The 20,425-nt window shown below is 34.5% G+C and overlaps 2 protein-coding genes across 2 annotated transcripts in view; both read left to right on the top strand.

Moving 5' to 3' along the window:
* Positions 1-6,696, top strand: LOC102801898 (putative cytosolic iron-sulfur protein assembly protein CIAO1 homolog). The gene is made up of 6 exons (XM_085504301.1): positions 1-179; positions 3,849-4,109; positions 4,955-5,046; positions 5,251-5,452; positions 5,582-5,669; positions 6,050-6,696. The coding sequence occupies exons 1-6, from the start codon at positions 44-46 to the stop codon at positions 6,285-6,287; spliced, it is 1,017 nt and encodes a 338-aa protein (XP_085360427.1). The 5' UTR covers positions 1-43; the 3' UTR covers positions 6,288-6,696.
* A 1,254-nt stretch (positions 6,697-7,950) lies between these two features.
* The window catches only part of LOC102803690 (eukaryotic translation initiation factor 2-alpha kinase 3-like), a 31,523-nt gene continuing 19,048 nt past the window's right edge, over positions 7,951-20,425 (top strand). Inside the window, exons 1-7 of the mRNA XM_085504300.1 lie at positions 7,951-8,248; positions 10,803-10,920; positions 12,769-12,969; positions 13,827-13,960; positions 15,252-15,498; positions 16,412-16,568; positions 16,984-17,232. Of these exons, the coding sequence (XP_085360426.1) occupies positions 8,052-8,248; positions 10,803-10,920; positions 12,769-12,969; positions 13,827-13,960; positions 15,252-15,498; positions 16,412-16,568; positions 16,984-17,232 (1,303 nt within the window). The 5' untranslated portion in view covers positions 7,951-8,051. The remainder of the gene's footprint in view (positions 8,249-10,802; positions 10,921-12,768; positions 12,970-13,826; positions 13,961-15,251; positions 15,499-16,411; positions 16,569-16,983; positions 17,233-20,425) is intronic.

Genomic DNA, 20,425 nt, shown 5'->3' with positions numbered 1-20,425 from the left:
GCGCCCATGTAAATCCATGCTTGGAACTTGGGCTTTATAAATAATGGCAGGGAAACTCGATTTACTGGCTACATTGGATGGTCATCAGGATCGCGTATGGAATGTAGCATGGAATCCCAGTGGCACACTATTGGCTTCATGTGGTGGCGACAAAAGTATTAGAATTTGGGGTAAAGAAGGTAAAAGTTTACCGACTCCATGATGTTGTGTGTTAGATTTCTAGACCTTTTGGTCGTGGTTGCTTCCGGCCCTGATTGATAATAGACGCTACGGCCCTGGTTTTGACGACACAGGCACCGACGCTGCCATGTATACTGACAGACGAAGCACATGATATATCTGGACTCAACACGACGTGAAACCACGGCAAATGTGGCGTGTGTGTCAGCCCCGTAGCCAGCACTTTTGAATAGGGGGTTCGAAAACAACAATAAATGATATATTTGATGTGAAACGTGTGAATTTTATAATATTCAAAAAGTGCGTTTCAGCTCTGTTACATACATTTTTATATTCTCGGTTTTAAATTCAATTGGTTTACTTTGTGTTACGTTGGTAAGTTATTCCACATAACATTTTTGAACTATTTTACCATTTTAGAGAAGGGGTCCTAGGCCATTCTCCACCCACAGACAAACACACCCACACCCTTGATCCATTACGGCAAAATGTTGTACACAAAAAAGACAAGACTGTACGTATCTTAGCATTATTGTCTAAGCATTTTAAGGTAGAATGCTACTCACGAGCTTTTTCGCTCTTCACAGATGTTAGCGCACATAAAAGTGACACAATTTCATGTCGAAATCTGTCTACAATTATTCATTTTAGTATTAGTCAATTATGTAATTTTATTTCTGTATAAGGCCTCACCACAACGTACAAATGTAATGGGTAGAAATGTGCATATCACGTTTTAAAAACAATACAACATCCATGTAAACATATGGTACTAAGTTAAGCTGGATTCATATTTATCTCGTCGCTTGAAAACTTTTAAAAGATACAGAGCTAGTTGATATATGGTGTGGCAGTTTATGTAGCGACGAAGTAAGCCCAGACTGTCAGTATAGCATAATTGCATAAAATTATTGACAAAAGATCAGCCCTTAGATCATTATAAAATAAACATATACATGCTAAATTCAAACGTATCACTGCAAAAACTAAAAATTTATTGATCTAAATGTATTTTTGTGTGTCTGCTTAATTCAACATTATGTTCATGGCCAAAACAGCGAAAACTCGTCAGTATATATTTTAGTCTATAATTGCTTGCCAATAAATCTCCCAGGTTATAATACTACATTGATTTTTCCGAAAGTACACAGCCTGGATGATTGTGAAATTGAGGCATGCCATTCTTGCTGACAACAATTTTTTTATTTTTTAAGTAAATATCCCTAAGAAATTTGCAGTATCTGCAACTTGTTTTCTAAACCAGGCAATGCCGAAACCATATTTGAACAGGAGATTTTTATGTGGGTTTCCCAAGTAAGTCTGCCAGTCTTGTCTAATCGTTTAAGCATGATATAACATGTTTTTGGGTTCCAGCTATTTTTTATTTAATTCACCAATATAAGATACAACGCTTGAAATAACCACAGCATAATGGCAGCCTTCCACATTCGTCCAACATCGCTACATTTTTTGTACAACTATTAATGCTAAGTAGATATCTGCAAAATGTTGTCTGTACCCTCTCGATTTCCGAATTTTGGTACCCCCATATCGCTACCATAAGAAATAGCTGGCACAATGATTGCATCAAACAAATTAAATGCACTAACCAATGGCATACTACCAAGTTTCTTGCAGTATGTAAATTTGTTGGTTTACTGTAAATCTGTTTTTAGAGGGCGGTAAAATAATATGCATATAGTAGCAGTTTAGGAGCGGTCTCAATAAACTTCAATGACTACATCTCCCTTTTATGAACCTACTAAAAATATAGAAAATTTTCTAAGACATCAAAAAAACGTGTAAAAAATATGTTTGAAAAATATGATTCATCGCATAGTTTCTGTGCTGAAGCAACACTGTGGGGGTAAATTGTTGGCTGCAAGAAGCTCTTCGACCTATACAACTCGTGATGATAAATCTTCGTCATTTTTTTAATGATGTTTTCAACCCTTAGCTGTACATTATTGTCCAATAACACAGGCTACACGTACTAATAGAATAAGTTGACTACATTTGGCTGATACGTTTAGAACAAAACAGTATATATGCCATCATTAACTTGAAGAATACCAAACTAGGAAAGTACAGTGTCGTGTTGCCGTCTCAATCCCGTTCGAACCCCACACTTTACTGAGTGAACAATAGCACAAGACAAGCGGACCCATTCAGAACCACCAAATCCTTCAGAGAGTGACTACGATTACATTATTGTTTCAATGTTGCTTTAATATTTAACATCCGCTGCTTGAACGCGATCTTCATTGCACCATCGCGGAATCACCGAATAAAAGCTTGCCCATTTATAACAACCTGTTTTGATTGGCTGCTGTTGAGCTGAGACGGCGTAACTTCACGATTGACATTTGAAGCTCGTTTCCACCTAAATGTTCATTACTATGCAATTTCGACAGAGTCTGATAGTTACCTCACTGAGTCAAGTGATTTAAACAATGATAATTATTTAAAAAAATACTGTTTGTTTTATTATGTTCTAATCTACGATCACAAATCTATTCACTTCCAAAATTTAGGGGGTTCGACCGAACCCCCCGAACCCCCCCCCCCCCCAAACTACGGGCCTGTGTGTACAGACAAGGTGTATGTGTTCGTACATCTGACGGCAATGTATACTGCTACTTGCCAAATTCAAATCGCCTGAGCTCTCCTAATATCAGTAGATTTGTATGCCATACGTATGGGGGGCGTGGCTGTATAATAAATATGGTACACACCTCCTGCCGCCCCCGAGGGCCTGCCCTTTTTACATATACCCCACACAACATGCATACATGAGTGAGATCACTGAATACAGTCGAACTCAGGCAGAAACTCACACTAGAGATTAACAATTCATTAAAATTCAAATATTTAATAATGATTGGCTTGAGAGCTCAACATTGGCTATGCCCTTATTAATGTGTATGCATGCTTTCAAGTGATATAAGCAACTGCGACCACCCACTCATCCAAAATGAAGGGCTTGCTGATTAGAAAATGTTGAACTAGCTCATTACTTAGAACTCATGATGATGTCACAATATTGTTTCTGGATTGCTTGATTTATCTTTTTAAATGCCCAGTTTTATGTTTTTCACTGTATTATGTGATCAAGGCGATATTGAAGATGAAAAACATTTTCTTTTGAGCTGCTCACATTTTGAAAATGAAAGAAAAATTCTCCTTAAAAACTGCGAAATTACCTCAAGTGAAAAGAACAAAGACATAATATTCTTAAAAATTATGGAAAATAACATTGCCCTGTCTCTTAAAAATACCATATACAAAGCACCGTCTGTGTAAACCCCTGGGTAGGGAGAACCTTTACCTTTACTTTGATTTATTTACTGTATTTTTATTACTTTCTTTTTTTTTGTAGTTATTAGAACTTTTAAATTTGTAGTTATTTTTAGTTGCTTTATTTTACACTATTTTTACCTTACTGTATCCACAGCAGATTATAGTTGCGTAATAAACTATTATTATTATTATTTTATAGTTTGATTACTGACATATTTCTAAGTACATGCATCTTATGATCATCTCCGGTCTTTTGTGGGCTTTCTGTTTCTGGTGGTTGTCACATGTACTATATGTCTTCCAGAGCAACGTACAAGTTTAAAATAATTTGTTTACATGAAATTTTAAAATGTTCTGTTTTTATTCAGGTACTGACTGGGTTTGTAAAACTATATTAACCGATGGACATCAAAGAACCGTTCGTTGTGTGTCGTGGTCACCATGTGGTAATTTATTAGCATCAGCAAGTTTTGATGCAACTATATGTATATGGGACAGAAAGACTGGTGAATTTGAATGCAGTGCAGCTTTAGAAGGTCATGAAAACGAAGTGAAAGCTGTGAGCTGGTCATCTGACGGGTCATTGCTGGCAACGTGCAGTCGAGATAAAAGTGTGTGGATATGGCAAGGTACACTATGTAAAGCTCTCATAGTTAAATGTCCGATTTGTTAGCGTATAACTGATTCAGCCTGGATTTAACCACAGTCACCCTATCACTGATCAATGGATGTAAAAAAAAAAATTTAGGAATTGTGTATGGTCTTTGAACAAAAATTACAGAAGTTATTTTCTTGACAGCTATGCAGTCATGGGGTAATCTCCATAGTGTTTCTTTCTTTTTAAATGATCCGGCAAATATACATTTTTTATCTGAGTTACTGTGGAATGAAGCGCATGCAAATTGAGAACAGAGAACAATGGTGTACTTTTATTTGTATTATAGTGTTTTAGGAAACCAGTCTCTGAATTAATATCATCATACACGGCCATATTTACATATGCTTACATGGTTACAAATTGGTACTGGAGTCTTAAAAAGATATGGAATATACATATTTGTGTACTACAGATATCTAGAGTCTGGTAATTTGTATACCATACTCGTCCAACTTGGCTCCCATACTTGACAAAGTACCAACTCCCTGCTTTAGACAGATATCTGTTTGTGGGTAACATTTGACTTACCAGGGGTAGTGTCCATCTCCAAAATGCCCAAAGTAAACCAACAAGTCACAAAACCTGGTCATTGATCATCAAATAAGTGCCTACCTCCTAAAAAACAGTAAAGTTGATTACTATACTACCCATATTTTTTCAAATCTTGCAGTATATTTGTTATAGCTATCAGAGTAGCTAGTCTTAGGGTGAGAGTGACTTTTTGCAAATTTTGCTGTTCTAAATTATGAAATTGCAACTTTCCTACTCACAACTTTATGGGATTATGGTATTTCATCGTAAATTTTCTGTCAACAGTTGACAAAGATGACGATGACTATGAATGTGCCAGTGTACAGACAAGTCACACACAGGACGTGAAAAAGATTAAATGGCATCCGGAAAAGGAGGTAGGAAACCCACAATGCATTGCACTATAGTTTAATATTTGTAGAGTGGCATTCAAAAATATTCAAATTCTTTAAATACATAATTTGTGTCACTTTATATGATTCCTTTACTTGCAAGAAATGTGTTTTTTTCCTATTTTTATACTGCAGAAATGCACATTTCGATTTGATTCACTTGTGATATTTTTTCTTTTTTTTTTTCAGATTTTAGCTTCAGCGAGTTACGACAATACGTGTAAACTGTTTCATGAGGAAGGAGACGATTGGAGTTGTTTTTGTACTTTAGAAGGCCACCAATCTACAGTGTGGAGCATTGATTTTGATAAAACAGGACAGAGACTAGTCTCGTGTAGTGATGACAGAACCATCAAAATATGGCAAGAATATCAGGCAGGAAACCCGGAAGGTAAATTTCCCATCATTCTCTTTGATTTGTTGTAATTTAGTCAAATAGGATCATGAGAAGTCCTCTATATATTTTTTTATGCATTGCATGCAACTTCATAATTTTGTTTTCCTTGTGAAATAATTTCAGGTATTCCAACATCTGGCGGAACTTCCATATGGAAATGTACGTGTACTATACAGGGTTATCATGATAGGCCGATCTATGATGTCAGTTGGTAAGTTATAAACTGTTTCTTTCCATATTATATTACAGGTCATCAACTTTTTCTTTTACTTTACTATTTTGAACTTGAAGCTGTGCTTCGCAACTCAACAAAAACAGACTTAGTCTTGTGGCCCCTGGAAGTGTACGGTTTGGCATGGCTCGCATCCTCTCAAGAAAAAAAATAGATGACACTTGTACCCCTCATTGAAATATTCTACAAAAGTTGTTGGTAATGCCATTTTATGCAATATATTCAGCATAAATAAATATGAATGACGTTCGGTTTGAAAAAATAATTTTGCAAAATATTTGTATCCAGTTGTAAAGTGACAAGTTTTGTCGCAAGTTAGTTTTTTTTTTGCTCACATACTTTTCTTTATTCAAATTTAGGGCAGATTCAACTGGTTACCTAGCAACTGCATCTGGAGATGATTCAGTGTGTGTATTCAAAGAAGATGAAAGTGTAGTAGACCGGCGCAATCAGCCAGCATTTGAGTTAGCCGCGCGAGTCTCTAAGGCTCACGATGATGACGTAAACTGCGTGAATTGGAATCCTACAGACAATTCGTTGCTGGCATCATGTAGCGATGATGGACATATTAAACTGTGGAAATACACAGAGGAATAGTAAACTGAATCACCTGCAAACATTCTGTGATCAGGGATGATTCAATTTATAGCAGCACGCATTTGAATTCATGTAACATGCGTCGTTTTTTTTACGTGCATTGTATGTATGCATTCTTTTGTGGTCAAAATGTTTAGTGTTTTTACACACGATTCGGGCCTAGTCAAACTGCCTTGTATTTTGAAATGTCTGTGTTCTTCTTCCAAGTTTCAAAGAGGACATACAAACATACTATACTATGGATTTTGTGAAGCAATATTTTTATTTTCGCAGAATTACAGATATCTATCCTAGATCAGACAGATTATTACCCTCATTTTCCTGTAACAGAAAGTCTTTTAAACCATGGAAATAACATTTATACGTCAATTAAGGTAAAAATAAAACTGAGACAACTTCTTGCTGGTTACATATTCCAGGGTACTTTTCATTTTGAAGCTAATATGCATTGGATTCTATATTGGACATGATATGACTTGATGGCACTTTAACAGCTCACATATTTGATCACTGTTCAAAAAACTAGTCACGTCTGATGCCTTCTTCCTTGCTGAAAATGATATACTATGATGGTGTTGCTACAAAATTTACATCGTTTTTGCTGTAAGAGTAAGCTGCACAGGTGGGATACAGGATAATATTTAATACATATGTAATGTTTTAATCCTGTCTACATGGAATACTGAGAACATTTTTTCAATTTCTACCTTATTGATTTATTATGTATACTATGTAAAAAATAAACTCTATAAAAAGCAGACCTTTGTAAACAAACTGTTTTCTCTGTTCCTTTGGTGTCAGTCGTATTTACAATAATTAATTTTATTGAAGTCATGAAATGAAGTTAGTTACGGGGATTTCATTTCCATTTTGGTTACTTGTGTATCAGAATTCCAGGGTCCAACCCAGAGATTTTTTTTAACCCACTCTCGTAACGCATGTGTACAGACTAACTCGTTTGACATTTTTATGTCTTTTTTTTTTATAAATAGAATTTTTGAACTACTTTGGTTAATGGGGCTTAATCAAAATGTTTGAACGAAAATGCAAGTTTATTTTCTGAAAGGTGACAATAGTTGATGTTGACGTTCAATAGGTTAAAGCGTGGTGGTCGTCGCGCAGCATGTGTTCGAATGTCTTGTAAATAAACAATGTATTTTACACGCATTGTGTACGTTGCTATGAGTCCCATATCGAACAGAACGCGGCGCGACGACTGTCGCCCTTTAATCTGTAGACAATGGATTTATTGTATTGTGCTGTTTGGGGAAAATATATCTGATAATCGAACCACATAATTTATTACTAATAAGTTTATTTTTGGTGCATGATGTCATTTATTAAAATTTCACTCGTCAGTTTTCAACTTATGTTGGTGTAAAATCAGTATATATGGATGTATTGCTATAAATAAACTGATTTAAACTTGCTTGTTAATATTTACTGTAAAACGTTATTTTACCTAACCAATTATATTTTTAATCAAGTTGTTGCTGATTTACAATAAAGTATGTTCTCACAATGAGATATTTCATTTCAGTTCTGAGTATTGATCTAAATTACTGATAAAGGGCGCCCTCAACAATTTGCCACGCAGCTAAAGCAACGTAGCATAAACAACCAGCCAATAAAAGACGGAGATTTCAGTCACCTGATCAAACAAATCCCAAAACATACGATAACTGAAGTGACACTGGAAGAGGAGAACAACGGTGACTCAGGTTCTATTTCTAGAAGTTTCAATGTACAATCCATAACATAGGAATGGGTAAGAGGCGGAGGAAAGGATGGGCCCTCAAATGGAGCTCGTTTTTTGCGTCAATCGCCTTGATGGCGTTAATGCGACCGGTAAATGGGGACGGCGGTGGTGACGCAACGTCACCCAGTTCAACGAATGCTGCCGCTGAAGATGACACAGGATGTGAAGACGATACGTTGTACTCTCATAGCAAACACACCAGGTATTACTGCCATACTACCGTAGTTTATGTTCAGGATTATTTCACGATGACCCAACATGGCACAATACAACTCGCCGTGTTAGACATAGTGAGAACGCGCCAGGATTGGCCATGATTTGTGTTTTCACGAGTTTTCGTGTCGGATAATCGGTCCGTTGATTTTGAAACATGAACTCTTCAACTTAGAATCCCTGCTTTTTGTGCCTTAAAAACTGTTTTATTATTCGATGGTTGCCACAAAAACGTGATTGTTGACATTTACAGGAAATACAATAACAAGTTTGTCATCAATTGGTCACGTGACCTTCCACCAATCTAATCAACTGTGCCGATGATATTGTGATACTTTCTTAAACTAAACAGGGATTACAGACATGTCTTGATAGTTTGGCATTGTATGCTAAAACGTGGAAGCTCTCTGTCAACACTGACAAAACCAAAATTTTAATTTTCAATAAATCAAACAGACGTTTGAATAATGATACATTTTTTCTTGGAGGTATCGAACTTGATACAGTTAAATCTTATAACTATCTGGGACTAGTCATTAGTGCCAATGGTAAATTTAAGGATGGCCTAAAAAACCTTAAACGTAAGGCTCAAAAAGCTCTGTTTTCAATGAAAGCAAAGCTTGGCTCAATACAAAACATAAGTATAAAAGTTTCAATTTCCCTTTTTGACAAACTCATCAGACCTATCCTCATTTATGGTTGTGATGTTTGGGGTGATGAGTTCTCCACTAAATCACCTATTGAAGACGTTCAATTAAGTTATTGTCGGTATCTACTGGGGGTGTCACAACACACACCAATTATGGCCATGTATAGCGAGTTAGGCAGATACCCCCTAGACGTATTTATAAAAAAACAAATAATTAAATATTACAGTCGGGCCATGAATTCTAATAATGCGTTACTCAAGGAAGCTTTTGTGGTTAACCAAAGCATTAAAAGTAAATGGTATCTAGAAGTGACATCATTATTAAACAATATCCAACTATATCATTCAGTTAACAACGGTGATAAACTAACCTCGGCACAAATGAAACAAATTGATTTAGGCATCAAGGATTTATTTCTAACAAGATGGAAAGGTGAGGTCTATAATGATAACCGCACCAAAGCAAATGAGAAAAACAAACTAAGAACATATCGGCTAATCAAATCAGATTTAAAACTTGAGCCATATTTAGTCAAGCTAAAAAACTTTGAACTGCGTAGTGTGCTTACCAAATTCCGTCTTAGTGACCATAGTCTCAAAATTGAAATGGGTCGTCATAAAAAAATCCCACTAAACAACAGGGTTTGTGACATGTGTAACAAAGGTCTAATTGAGGATGAAATGCATTTTCTGCTGGAATGCAACAAATATAATGAGTTGCGTGCCAAACTGTTCAATAAAGCTAAGGATATGATCCCAGCATTTGAAAATAAACCTGCAGAGAAAAAATTCATGGAATTGTTACAGAATGAAAACATTATTATACCAGTAGCACAGTTCATAAGTAAAAGCTTTGAAGTCAGGAAGCAGGGTCTTACTTGACATCTTAATGCCTGCTGTCAATTTTGTAATTTTATATTAGATTGTATTTTAGAGATTTTGTTTTATTTAGTAATTTAGTGATTGTATTTGTTATTTGTTTTTTAGTATATTGTGTTTTTGTTTTGTTTTTTATATATATATATTTCTCCTTGTACTTTGTGACCATTTTCTTTCCCTCCGGGGATTGTGTAAGAGTCAATAAGTAAATAAATAAATAAATAAATAAATAAATAAAGATGTGGTCTGACTAGCCATGGACGTATAACAACACAATAGTGCATACAGTGATTACCATATTATGATCACACGTAATAAAAATCTGATTGCTATATATATTTATTGTGGAATTAATGAGCAACATATGTGACCTATATTCACTAAGTGGTTACTGAAATTTTTTTTTTTTTAATTTTTAAATATTTTATGCACAAACCACTCGACTATATGACAGTAACTTACTTAAAAGGTTGGCTCAACGTAGCCTAATTATAGCCAACACAACCCAACAGTGACTAGATGGAAATAATCAAGCCAAATCTTGTACAAGACAAACTACATATAGTATTTTAACTATACACACAGAAAATCTAGTATTCATGATTCAATATGAGCAATTTTTTGACAGAAATAGTAATATTTACGGGTTTTTCAAATATTTTTTTCACTCATTACCCTCTATTCATTACATGCTTATTGGTAATTGGGTTAGTGGGAAGAGTTCCTTTTGTACTCCCCGTCCCTAACCCTAAACCAACCCCTACCCTCCAGCACTCCCCATTTAATTGCACATGTCCCTCCTAAGGACATCTATAGAGTTATCTAGAGGGGGTATATACAAATGAATTGCCATTTGGGTAACTGGGAGTGAGTGAAAGAGTTTGGGTTAGGAATCAGGGGTACAAAAGGAACTCTTGCCGGGTTAGTCCTTGTACATTAAAATTGAAACCTACACATAGGCTCATGGCATGAATGGCATATGTGATATCGTTCTCGTATTTATTTATTTGTATAGTGATTTGATTTTGGTGAGTACATTGGATGGTCAAATCACAGCATTTAACCACAATGGTCAGATTGAATGGAGTGTTGATACCGCACCATTGTTGTCATCAAGTATAGATAAAATGGAAGTAAGTCTCTTTATTTTCACTATTCACCAATTTTCAATTTATTTTCATCAAAAAATTATCAAAAATGTCAGAACTTTGATCAAAATATTATCATCACATTCTAGTTTCAAAATTGGTGTTGGAATCAAAGAAAATTTACTTGAATTTATTCTACTCTTTTTTTTTTTTTTTTTTTTAAAAACTTAATGATTTTGTGCTGTTATAAAGTGCGTACCATATTCAATACAACAACGACACTTGATTCACGAATTCTGTGAATATTTGATAATTTTAACTTGAATCGTATGTCAATTAGTATTTCATCCTTGTGTGGTTTTTCATCACATACACTTTTCATACAAAACATTTTATTACTGTAAAGGGGGTAATTATTCACTGGGTTTTAATTTAGCTTATTTCGCTGACTGGAAAAATGCGCTAAATTAAAACACAGTGAATATGTAAAATTTAGCATAGAGCACATTATCTAAATGACAAAACCGTCAATTTAAAACCTACTGAATATGCCTGAAATGGTAAATCAGTGAAATTTAAACCCAGTGAAAATTAGTCATTTTACAGCTATAAAATACTTTTACTGAAAAGATGTTTCGGCAGTTCTATATGAAGTTCTTTGTAAAAAGTTGACTGTAAAATATAGGAGTATTTTAAGGGGTATTTTCAGTGAATTTTAATTTCATCGGTTCATCCCTTCAGCGTGTATATATAAAGTATCATCCACGATAAAATCATATGATGTAAATCATCCATACGTGTCTGTATATGTATATATAGCCAGGGATATTAAACTCGCAGTAGCACCAATATGGACGTCACCAATTTGTGATGACTGTATTTAAATTAATGTCTTTCAAATGTGTGTCTTTCAAATCAATAATGCACTAACTCTGTGGAAATTCAAACATTATGCATCAGAGAATCTGAAAAGATATTTAAAAGTGGATGAAATATAAAAATTTATATCAGTTAATACAAATTATAATTTTTTACCGCCTACTGTTAATGGCACACAGTGTCTCAGGTTCATCATCACTGTCTATAAAATATGAATATGTAAATTTTTCATTTATGTTTTCTTTTTGTCAAAACCAAATCATACGTGAATATGAGGGGGCTCCCATTATTATGTACTTGTACTGGCTACATCAATCTCAGGGCAGGGTATTCCTATGGTATTGCTTTGATGGTGTTCAGAATAATATAACAGTATTTTCTCCTGTAAAATTTATTTATAGCGTCTTGGCAAATTTTATTATTTAAATCATGGATTTATTTTGTTATATCCACGGTAGCTTGTTACTGCATTTTTTATGTTTTATTGCACTTTACCATCTACTGTGAAATACTTTATTTTAGCTGGAATTTTTTTGAAAAGACTTCTGTATCAAATTTATTTTCACTGACTTTTGGTGAGTTGAATGTATAAGGAAAAGGCAATACAGTATAGTGATATATTTTCACTGAATCATTTCTTCTTTATTTTCACTGAATCATTTCTTCTTTATTTTCACTGAATCATTTCTTCAGCGAAAAAGACAAAACAAAATTTCTAGTGGAAATAAATTAGTTTACAGTATACGTGTAGTGTACATGTACATTTTGTATACATTCTAAATCAATCTGATCCTAGACTAATCTACTGAGTGTTGTTCAGAAGCTATTTTCTGGGTCAATATATGTTTGTAGCTTTATATTTGTACATAGGGTTGTTTTTAGCCAAATCAGAAGGTATGCTTCACTAAGATTGCATCTTCTATAAAAAATATGTGAATATTACAGAGTTTGAATATGTTTATATTTACTGTATTTTATTAAAAAAAATAATAGAAAAATATATTTTTTTTATAGATCGTGAACGAAGATGGTGCGTCCATCCGACTGATACCGTCACTGGACGGTGGGTTATATAGTTGGGATGGTGAGACTGTGGAGGCTTTACCGTTCTCATCAGACAGTCTGCTAAGTTCATCGGTTAAACTCATGGATGAATCAATGATTGTTGGTGGCAAGGAAATCAAAAGCTATGGAATCAATGCATCCACTGGCAAGGTATTGCATCAGATTTTACTGTACTCATTTTGTTCATCTCTGACATTATTTTGAGGGCCAATGTCAACTTTTGTCACTTTCATACCAGTCTTTATAATAATAAATTATGTTCATTCAGGCCAAAATTATCAATACAATTTATAGAAAAATACAATAAATTAAAATTAAAAATTTTGCACCGAAATGTTAGCTGGAAAAATGGTAGTGCACAAAGGGTTGTCATTGCATATTGAAGATGGACATATCCTCAAATACCCCCCCCCCTCCCCCTCCAATTCACATTACTGGGTAAGCAAGACAGGTATTCTATGAATAAAAAATAAATGGCAGCATAAATATGTTGTTTATGACATCATTTTGTTGATAAACTCAGTTCTCACATTATTGTAAAATGTACAGTGTTTTTATTACTTTCAAATAAACGTATTTATAGCTTGAAATTACTATTGCTATAAATAAAAAATCAATTTAGATAATTGAATGTGATGTTGTTTTGTCGGTTAGTGATAAGTTACCGGTACATGCAATACTTTGTGATGAATTAATATCTTTTCATTATGTTTACCCCACCAGCAAATAAACAGCAGGAGTTATTTATGTATTTACAAGGACACTTTTTAAAAAAAACAATATGTTTAAAATAACTTCTTCAAAATGTTGTAATTTCATTATTGCTGACATTTTCTGTGTTCCCCTTGCATAAAGCAAAAAGAGATATGGTATCTATGGGGAAGGAGGGAGGGAGGGGGGTCTCACATTTTCATGCACATTGATGTTATTGGCAGCACCGGCATGCAGCGTACAGTTGATGTGACTCAGAATAACGGTTCTTCGATGCTAATTTATTATATTCTTAGTTACTCTACATTTGTTCTGCCGATGGTTGTGAACAGTTTGGTGAGTCTAAAGAAGAAGATGAAGATGACATCATATTAATAAAACGAGAACAACAAACAGTGCGATCTGTTGAACAAAGAACAGGTGGTGAGAAGTGAGTACACATGTATATTAAGGCCAGACTTTTATTATCCCTTGTTTCGCGAACCCGGCGAATGATCAGGAGCTGAAAATGAAATAAAAATAAAATTTTATTTCAGCGTAATTTCTCGTGCCTGCGAAATTGTAAGTGCAAAAAATTACTAAAAAAAAATTATTTTTATCTTCATTTTTTTTCTGCCCGCCGCATAACAAATCCAAGTTGCATTTTCGTGGGAGTATCATGATCAAAGTACCGAAGTCTCGCGCAGATGAGAAACAAGATTATACCGGGATTAATATTTTATTTTATTTCTTCTCTTCGATCAATGATCTCACTTACAATTCTTCGAGAATCAAACAAATCTAATTGAAAAAAAAGAATTAATTTTATTTTTTTTCTGTTCTCCTAAAAAAATTTGCCTCGTAAAAACTCGAGAAACAAGGAATAAAAAAAGTCTGGCCTAAAGTTCTTTACTACAGTCATAGACACTAAGCTACAAATCACTGGAGAAATGAATTAACACTGAAACTTGGCACATTGTTGCTCTGGCACAATGTGTAGACATTAAAATATGTGCGTATTATATTAATTACCTAATTCCCATCTCAAAAACATTCTAAGAAAACCTGAGACAATGCACAGTCCCGATTAGTTTGGGGTTGAAATTCATACATACTAATTACCTAATTTGCATATTATGCATAATCAGTGCATCCACAGACAAGATTAGTTGAAAACCATGCATGTTGATTACCTAATCTTTATTAGCTAATTTCTTATATCTCAGAAAATCAGATTTAGATTGAGCTAGAAGATCTCTGGCTCTGGAATAAATCAGACTGCTAACCACAGATGTAAAATAAAGTTTATTTTAGTATTTTTTTAGTATTTTTATTGTGGATCACATTGTTTTTATCTTGTGCATCTCAAATAGCAGACAAATATTAGTTGCCAAGCTTCTTGTTTGAAAGGCTAATCTTAAATTAATTTATGTCTTCAATACTTCGAGCACATGAAAGGTTTCTTTGATTCTGTTTTGTGCTAATTTAGTTATGAGCAAAAAACAGAGACACAAATTTGCAAAAACTTGCATAAAATGTCAAAGTGCTGAATAAAGAGGATGACAAATATATTTCCCCATTGTTTTAAATTCTTTTCTGGCAGCCATTTTTAATGACTTCTCACTTTTTGTATGACCTTTGGTCTTGTCAGTTGAATTTCAAATTACTTAAGTGGAGACAGAAAATAGAAATTTTTATAGCCAATACTTTTCCAACAATAATTATTTTATTGTCAATCTCAGGTGGAATTTCAGTGTCGGTCAACATGATATCACATTCCTGAAAAGTCGCCAGAGCAACAAGAACAGAAATGACGACTTTGTGTATTGCGAAGATGAAAGCGAATGTCTGATAGATGATGAGGAAGATTACTTTTTCAGTGATGATGAGGATTATCGCCTTAATCCTGATTTAAAATTTGTTGTCTCGGATGGTTCTATTGCTGCAGTTAGCCGACAAAATGCTCAGAAAGTACTATGGAAACACAAGGTAAAAAAGGCTATAAGTATTTGAAGTTGCTAACTCTATGTCTTGTGTAATGCAGCTCAAACACATGTTAAAATTAGAAACGGGTGATTTATGACTATAATAATGAATGAAACTGGTATGAGAAGTACCCAAAGGGTCCATTTTTTAAAATGTTCAGGAATTAAAGCTATGTTTAAACCACTTTAAATAGTGGGTCTCCATTGAATCTGGCCTCCCGGGCCTTGATTTTTACCAAATGTTGGTGTCTTGCATGCCCATATATAAATAATACAAGTGACCCCCCCCCCCTCCACTTCTATATGTCTAATATCTGACTCAATTGGATAAAGTTGTAGTACCTAATCAGGATGCAAATTATATGTTAATCACATGCACAATAATGTTATGCTAATAATATGCAAATTACCCATCACACTTTCATTTTTCAGCACATAATGACTTAATCATTGAGATCTTACATAAGAATAAATACATGAGTGATAGAGTAAATTTGTATGTTCTCATGTAAAAAAAAAGCTTATTATCATGTCTATTTTGAAGAATATAACAATCTTGAAATAGTACTGACTCAACGTTCTGATTTTGTACATGTGTATAGCAACGTTGTGTGAAGAGAACGCTCATCACTTACTTCCACCTGATTTATTTCCGCTGCTATTTAGTTTGACCTGCAACTGAATTATATACTTTCTGAACCTTTTGCGTAACTTTACCTCACATCGCAGTCTCTCGCGAGGTTGTGCGTTTATCACATGACTTCGTTTACATTTTCTTATCTCCCATAGCTGTTTATAAGATTAAAATGTTATTGCAAAAGTAAACTCAAGACACACATTAGATAAAAAAAAAATACCTGCTTTGCCAGTCTGTATATTAGTGGTCTGAGACTTCAGAACTTATTTTAAATTTCCAGCTGTCTAGTCCAATTGCGTCTGCATGGTCCTTGGAGGATGGTGATGTCATGAATGTTAATCTATTTGAAGCTAACACTATTCCAGCATTGTCTATGGGAGCAGAAAAAAATCCTGTAAATGACGTACTAGACTTCATGCAACCTGTTTTGTATATGGGTAAGTGTTTTAGGGACCAGTCTCAAATTGTTGTGGTATCTAGCATAGATTATGTGGGTGTATTGACCATGCCTGGTAGAAGTGCCTGAAAATCAGTTCCCATCCCCAGCTGCAGAGTCACTTGTGGATTTATAATTTCAATGTTCTGTCAAACTGTCTTTAGCTAGTATGATATTTTAGCTCACAATGAGATTGTTGGCACTTTAGCTGAATTGTATTACACAGAGTCAAATTTGCTAAATTGGTATTGTACCTACCGATATTTCAACAAGTTTACAGTTTACATCTGGCAGTGACATACTAGTATGTGAGGAAGACGTTTTTGAACTCCTCATGTATTTTCAGAGAATACTGTGACTGTGGGGCAAGACATAACTTTTTTTTTTAATTATTACTGGAATATATTTATTTCCAGGTATGTATCACGAGCAGTGTTACATACAGCAGTCGCATTCCAAGAACAGAGCAGTTCCGAAGACAACTCAATCTGTACCCAGCCTGGATGCAAGTGACACAATGCGGTTGCTCGCTGGACCCAAAGTGTTATGGCGACCGTATATAGCATCTGCTCCATCACGTACTCCAATCATGATAACACAAGTACCGAAGGGTGGGGAGGATGGTGATAGCAAAGCGTTGGCTACATGGTCTCAGTATCCTTATGGTAAGTAACCACATGTGGCAAAGTGTCTAGACCCGCCCACAACACATCGTTTAACCATCATAAATGTTTATTGTGTAAACAACTTCTAAAAACTCTCTCTCAAAAAAAAAATATTCAAAAAAAAGACACCAACAGAAAAATGTATATGTTGAATGACGCAGTGTTATAAAAGTACAGCTCAGGAACATGGCTTTCTCTCATATTTTGGCATTTGGTGGCGCACATTTTGCGAGAATCGGACATCCAAAAATAGATGACTGTTTCAGGATAGGTGGGCGTGGCTACAGCACGAGATGTATATCAATTTTACTTGGATATGAGTAATCATTTTCAGCAAAAAAATCAATAACTGCCCATTTCAGTGGGACACAGATCTAAAATGGGAAACATGTGGGTGGGCATTTCACAGACACTTTAATATTCAACAATTGGAAGGGTTTTGCAGAGAGTACATTCAACGTTTTGACTACATGTACCATATAATAATACCTCATATAAGCGCCACCCTGGATTAGGCGCCAGTACAATAGAAAAGGTGATAATTTTCACACCAATTAGGCGCCAGTCAAAGTTGAATGTGAAATCAGTGCCAGTGAATTCCCCATCTGGCCGACGTCTGCCTAACACTTGAGCTAATCTTTTTGTAAATGAATGAACAGTGTTTACTCTAAGATGCGCGATTCTCCGCCCCGTTAAAGTCCTAATATAAACCATGATAATGTATCAATTTAAAAATTTGGCTCAAAAGTTGAGTTGAATAGGTGTCAGGGAGGAGTGAAAGGCCTTACTTTGGTTCTAAAATAGGCATTACGAAATGTTGAAAAATTACAGTCAATCAAATAAAACTGTCCACATGATAAAAAAAAATACTCAGTATATTTAATGTAATATGCATTTATCTTTTTAGCTCCGCTGTCGACTTTGTCGAGCGGAGCTTATCATATGAGTGAGTTCATTTCATGTTGATATCTTCAATTCTCTAATGTTGGTGAATATTTTTGTCATTTTTGGTAAAAAGTGATATTTTCGACTTCTTGTTATAAACCGCATGTCCAATTGCTTTGATACTACATATATAGGTACTACATGTGGACCTCTCTCAGATTTGTTCATTTCGTGATGATATCTTCAATTCTCTATTTTTGGTGAATATTTTTGTCATTTTTGGTAAAAAGTGATACTTCTTGTTGAAAACTGTAAGTCCGATTGCTTTGATATTACATATATAGGTACTACATGTGGACCTCTCTCAGATTTGTTCATTTTGTGATGATATCTTCAATTCTCTAATTTTGGTGAATATTTTTGTCATTTTTGGTAAAAAGTGATATTTTCGACTTCTTGTTAAAAACCGCAAGTCCGATTGCTTTGATATTACGTATATAGGTACTACATGTGGACCTCTCTCAGATTTGTTCATTTTGTGATGATATCTTCAATTCTCTAATTTTGGTGAATATTTTTGTAATTTTTGGTAAAAAGTGATATTTTCGACTTCTTGTTAAAAACCAATAGATCAATTGCTTTGATATTACATATATAGATACTACATGTAGACCTTTCGCAGATTTGTTCATTTTGTGATGATATCTTCAGTTCTCTAATTTTGGTGAATATTTTTGTCATTTTTGGTAAAAAGTGATACTTCTTGTTGAAAACTGTAAGTCCGATTGCTTTGATATTACATATATAGGTACTACATGTGGACCTCTCTCAGATTTGTTCATTTTGTAATGATATCTTTAATTCTCTAATTTTGGTGAATATTTTTGGTAAAAAGTGATATTTTCGACTTCTTGTTAAAAACTGTAAGTCCGATTGCTTTGATACTATTCATATTGTTCATTTTCTAATGATGTCTTCAGTTCTTTAATTGAAATGTGCATTGCTAACAGCGGAGTTATCTCAGCCGATAGGCTGCTTGTTAATTTTCTTGGTAACGAAAAGTATATTCTAAAAGAAGTTTCAAATAAACACGAATGCACTGCTTAGTAGCAAATGATCACGGTAGCGCAATCCGGTCATGCTGCGGTTTACAAGTGAATAACTTGGTTGTTTTCGAAGTGTTGAAATTGGTGATTATTATTCAGTAGTGATTTTAGTAACGCACGAAAAATTAATCCATTGAAATGTTATGAAATGCAAGTAAAATTCAACTTAGTTTCACCGTAAGCGAATGATTTCAGTCACATGTAAACGGCCAATACGATGCGATATCCGCCATGTCTTTGAATGCACACGAGACGCGTTTATTAACCGGATAGGTCAAGTGGCTAATTAACCAATCAAAATGCTGGATGGTGCCCACGTGTCTGAATTACCATAGCTCATTTAATATGTTAATGACAGTTCAGCGACCTCATGGTGAACGCAACACGGAAGGGATTTACCGATAATGCAGTGCGATATTTTGACTTTGATTTCCATGGGAAAACGGCATGATTTTTTTTTTTTAAATCAAGAAATTATTTGTTTCGGAAAAATAAACTGAGCATTCGAAGAATAATTTAACATTGTTTACAGTGATAACAGCTCATTGTCGAAACAAAACTTAGCCATTCACGATAAAAATCATACCGTTAAAGTCCTATTATAAACCGCGATTTATATTACAATGTATCAATTTAAAAATTGGGATCAAAAGCTCAAGTTCGGGGTGCGGTTTCTATTACGTACATATTGCAATCACAAAATGGGCGTGGTCATGTTTTGTCCACAACACATGCACAAAACAAACAATACATCGTACAATCTCTTGAATAGGCGTCGGGGAAGCGTATAAGGCCTTATTTTGGTTCTAAAATAGGCGTTACGAAATGTTGAAAAATTACAGTCAATCAAAAAAATTTTCCACATGATACAAAAAATACTCAATATTTTTAATGTAATATGCATTTATTTTTTTAATTTTCTTGGTAACGAAAAGTATATTCTAACAGAAGTTTCAAATAAAAACACGAATGCACTGCTTAGTAGCAAATGATCACGGTAGCGCAATCCGGTCATGCTGCGGTTTACAAGTGAATAACTTGGTTGTTTTCGAAGTGTTGATATTGGTGATTATTATTTAGTAGTGATTACAATAACGCACGAAAAATAAATGCGTTGAATTGTTATAAAATACAAGTAAAATTCAACTTAGTTTCCCCGTAAGCGAATGATTTCAGTCACATGTAAACAGCCGATACGATAT

Source organism: Saccoglossus kowalevskii, chromosome 10 (assembly GCF_978046115.1).
Source record: "Saccoglossus kowalevskii chromosome 10, keSacKowa6.1, whole genome shotgun sequence".
Taxonomy (NCBI): Eukaryota; Metazoa; Hemichordata; class Enteropneusta; family Harrimaniidae; genus Saccoglossus; species Saccoglossus kowalevskii.
This window is presented reverse-complemented; position numbering and strand designations above follow the sequence as displayed.

What these genes read in the sequence shown, in the direction of transcription:
- LOC102801898 (XM_085504301.1), top strand. Translation starts at nt 44, where the DNA reads ATGGCAGGGAAACTCGATTTACTGGCTACATTGGATGGTCATCAGGAT. An exon ending in AAGTGTGTGGATATGGCAAG is followed by an intron (nt 4,110 to 4,954) that starts GTACACTATGTA and finishes TTCTGTCAACAG; the next exon opens with TTGACAAAGATGACGATGAC. An exon ending in CCGATCTATGATGTCAGTTG is followed by an intron (nt 5,670 to 6,049) that starts GTAAGTTATAAA and finishes ATTCAAATTTAG; the next exon opens with GGCAGATTCAACTGGTTACC.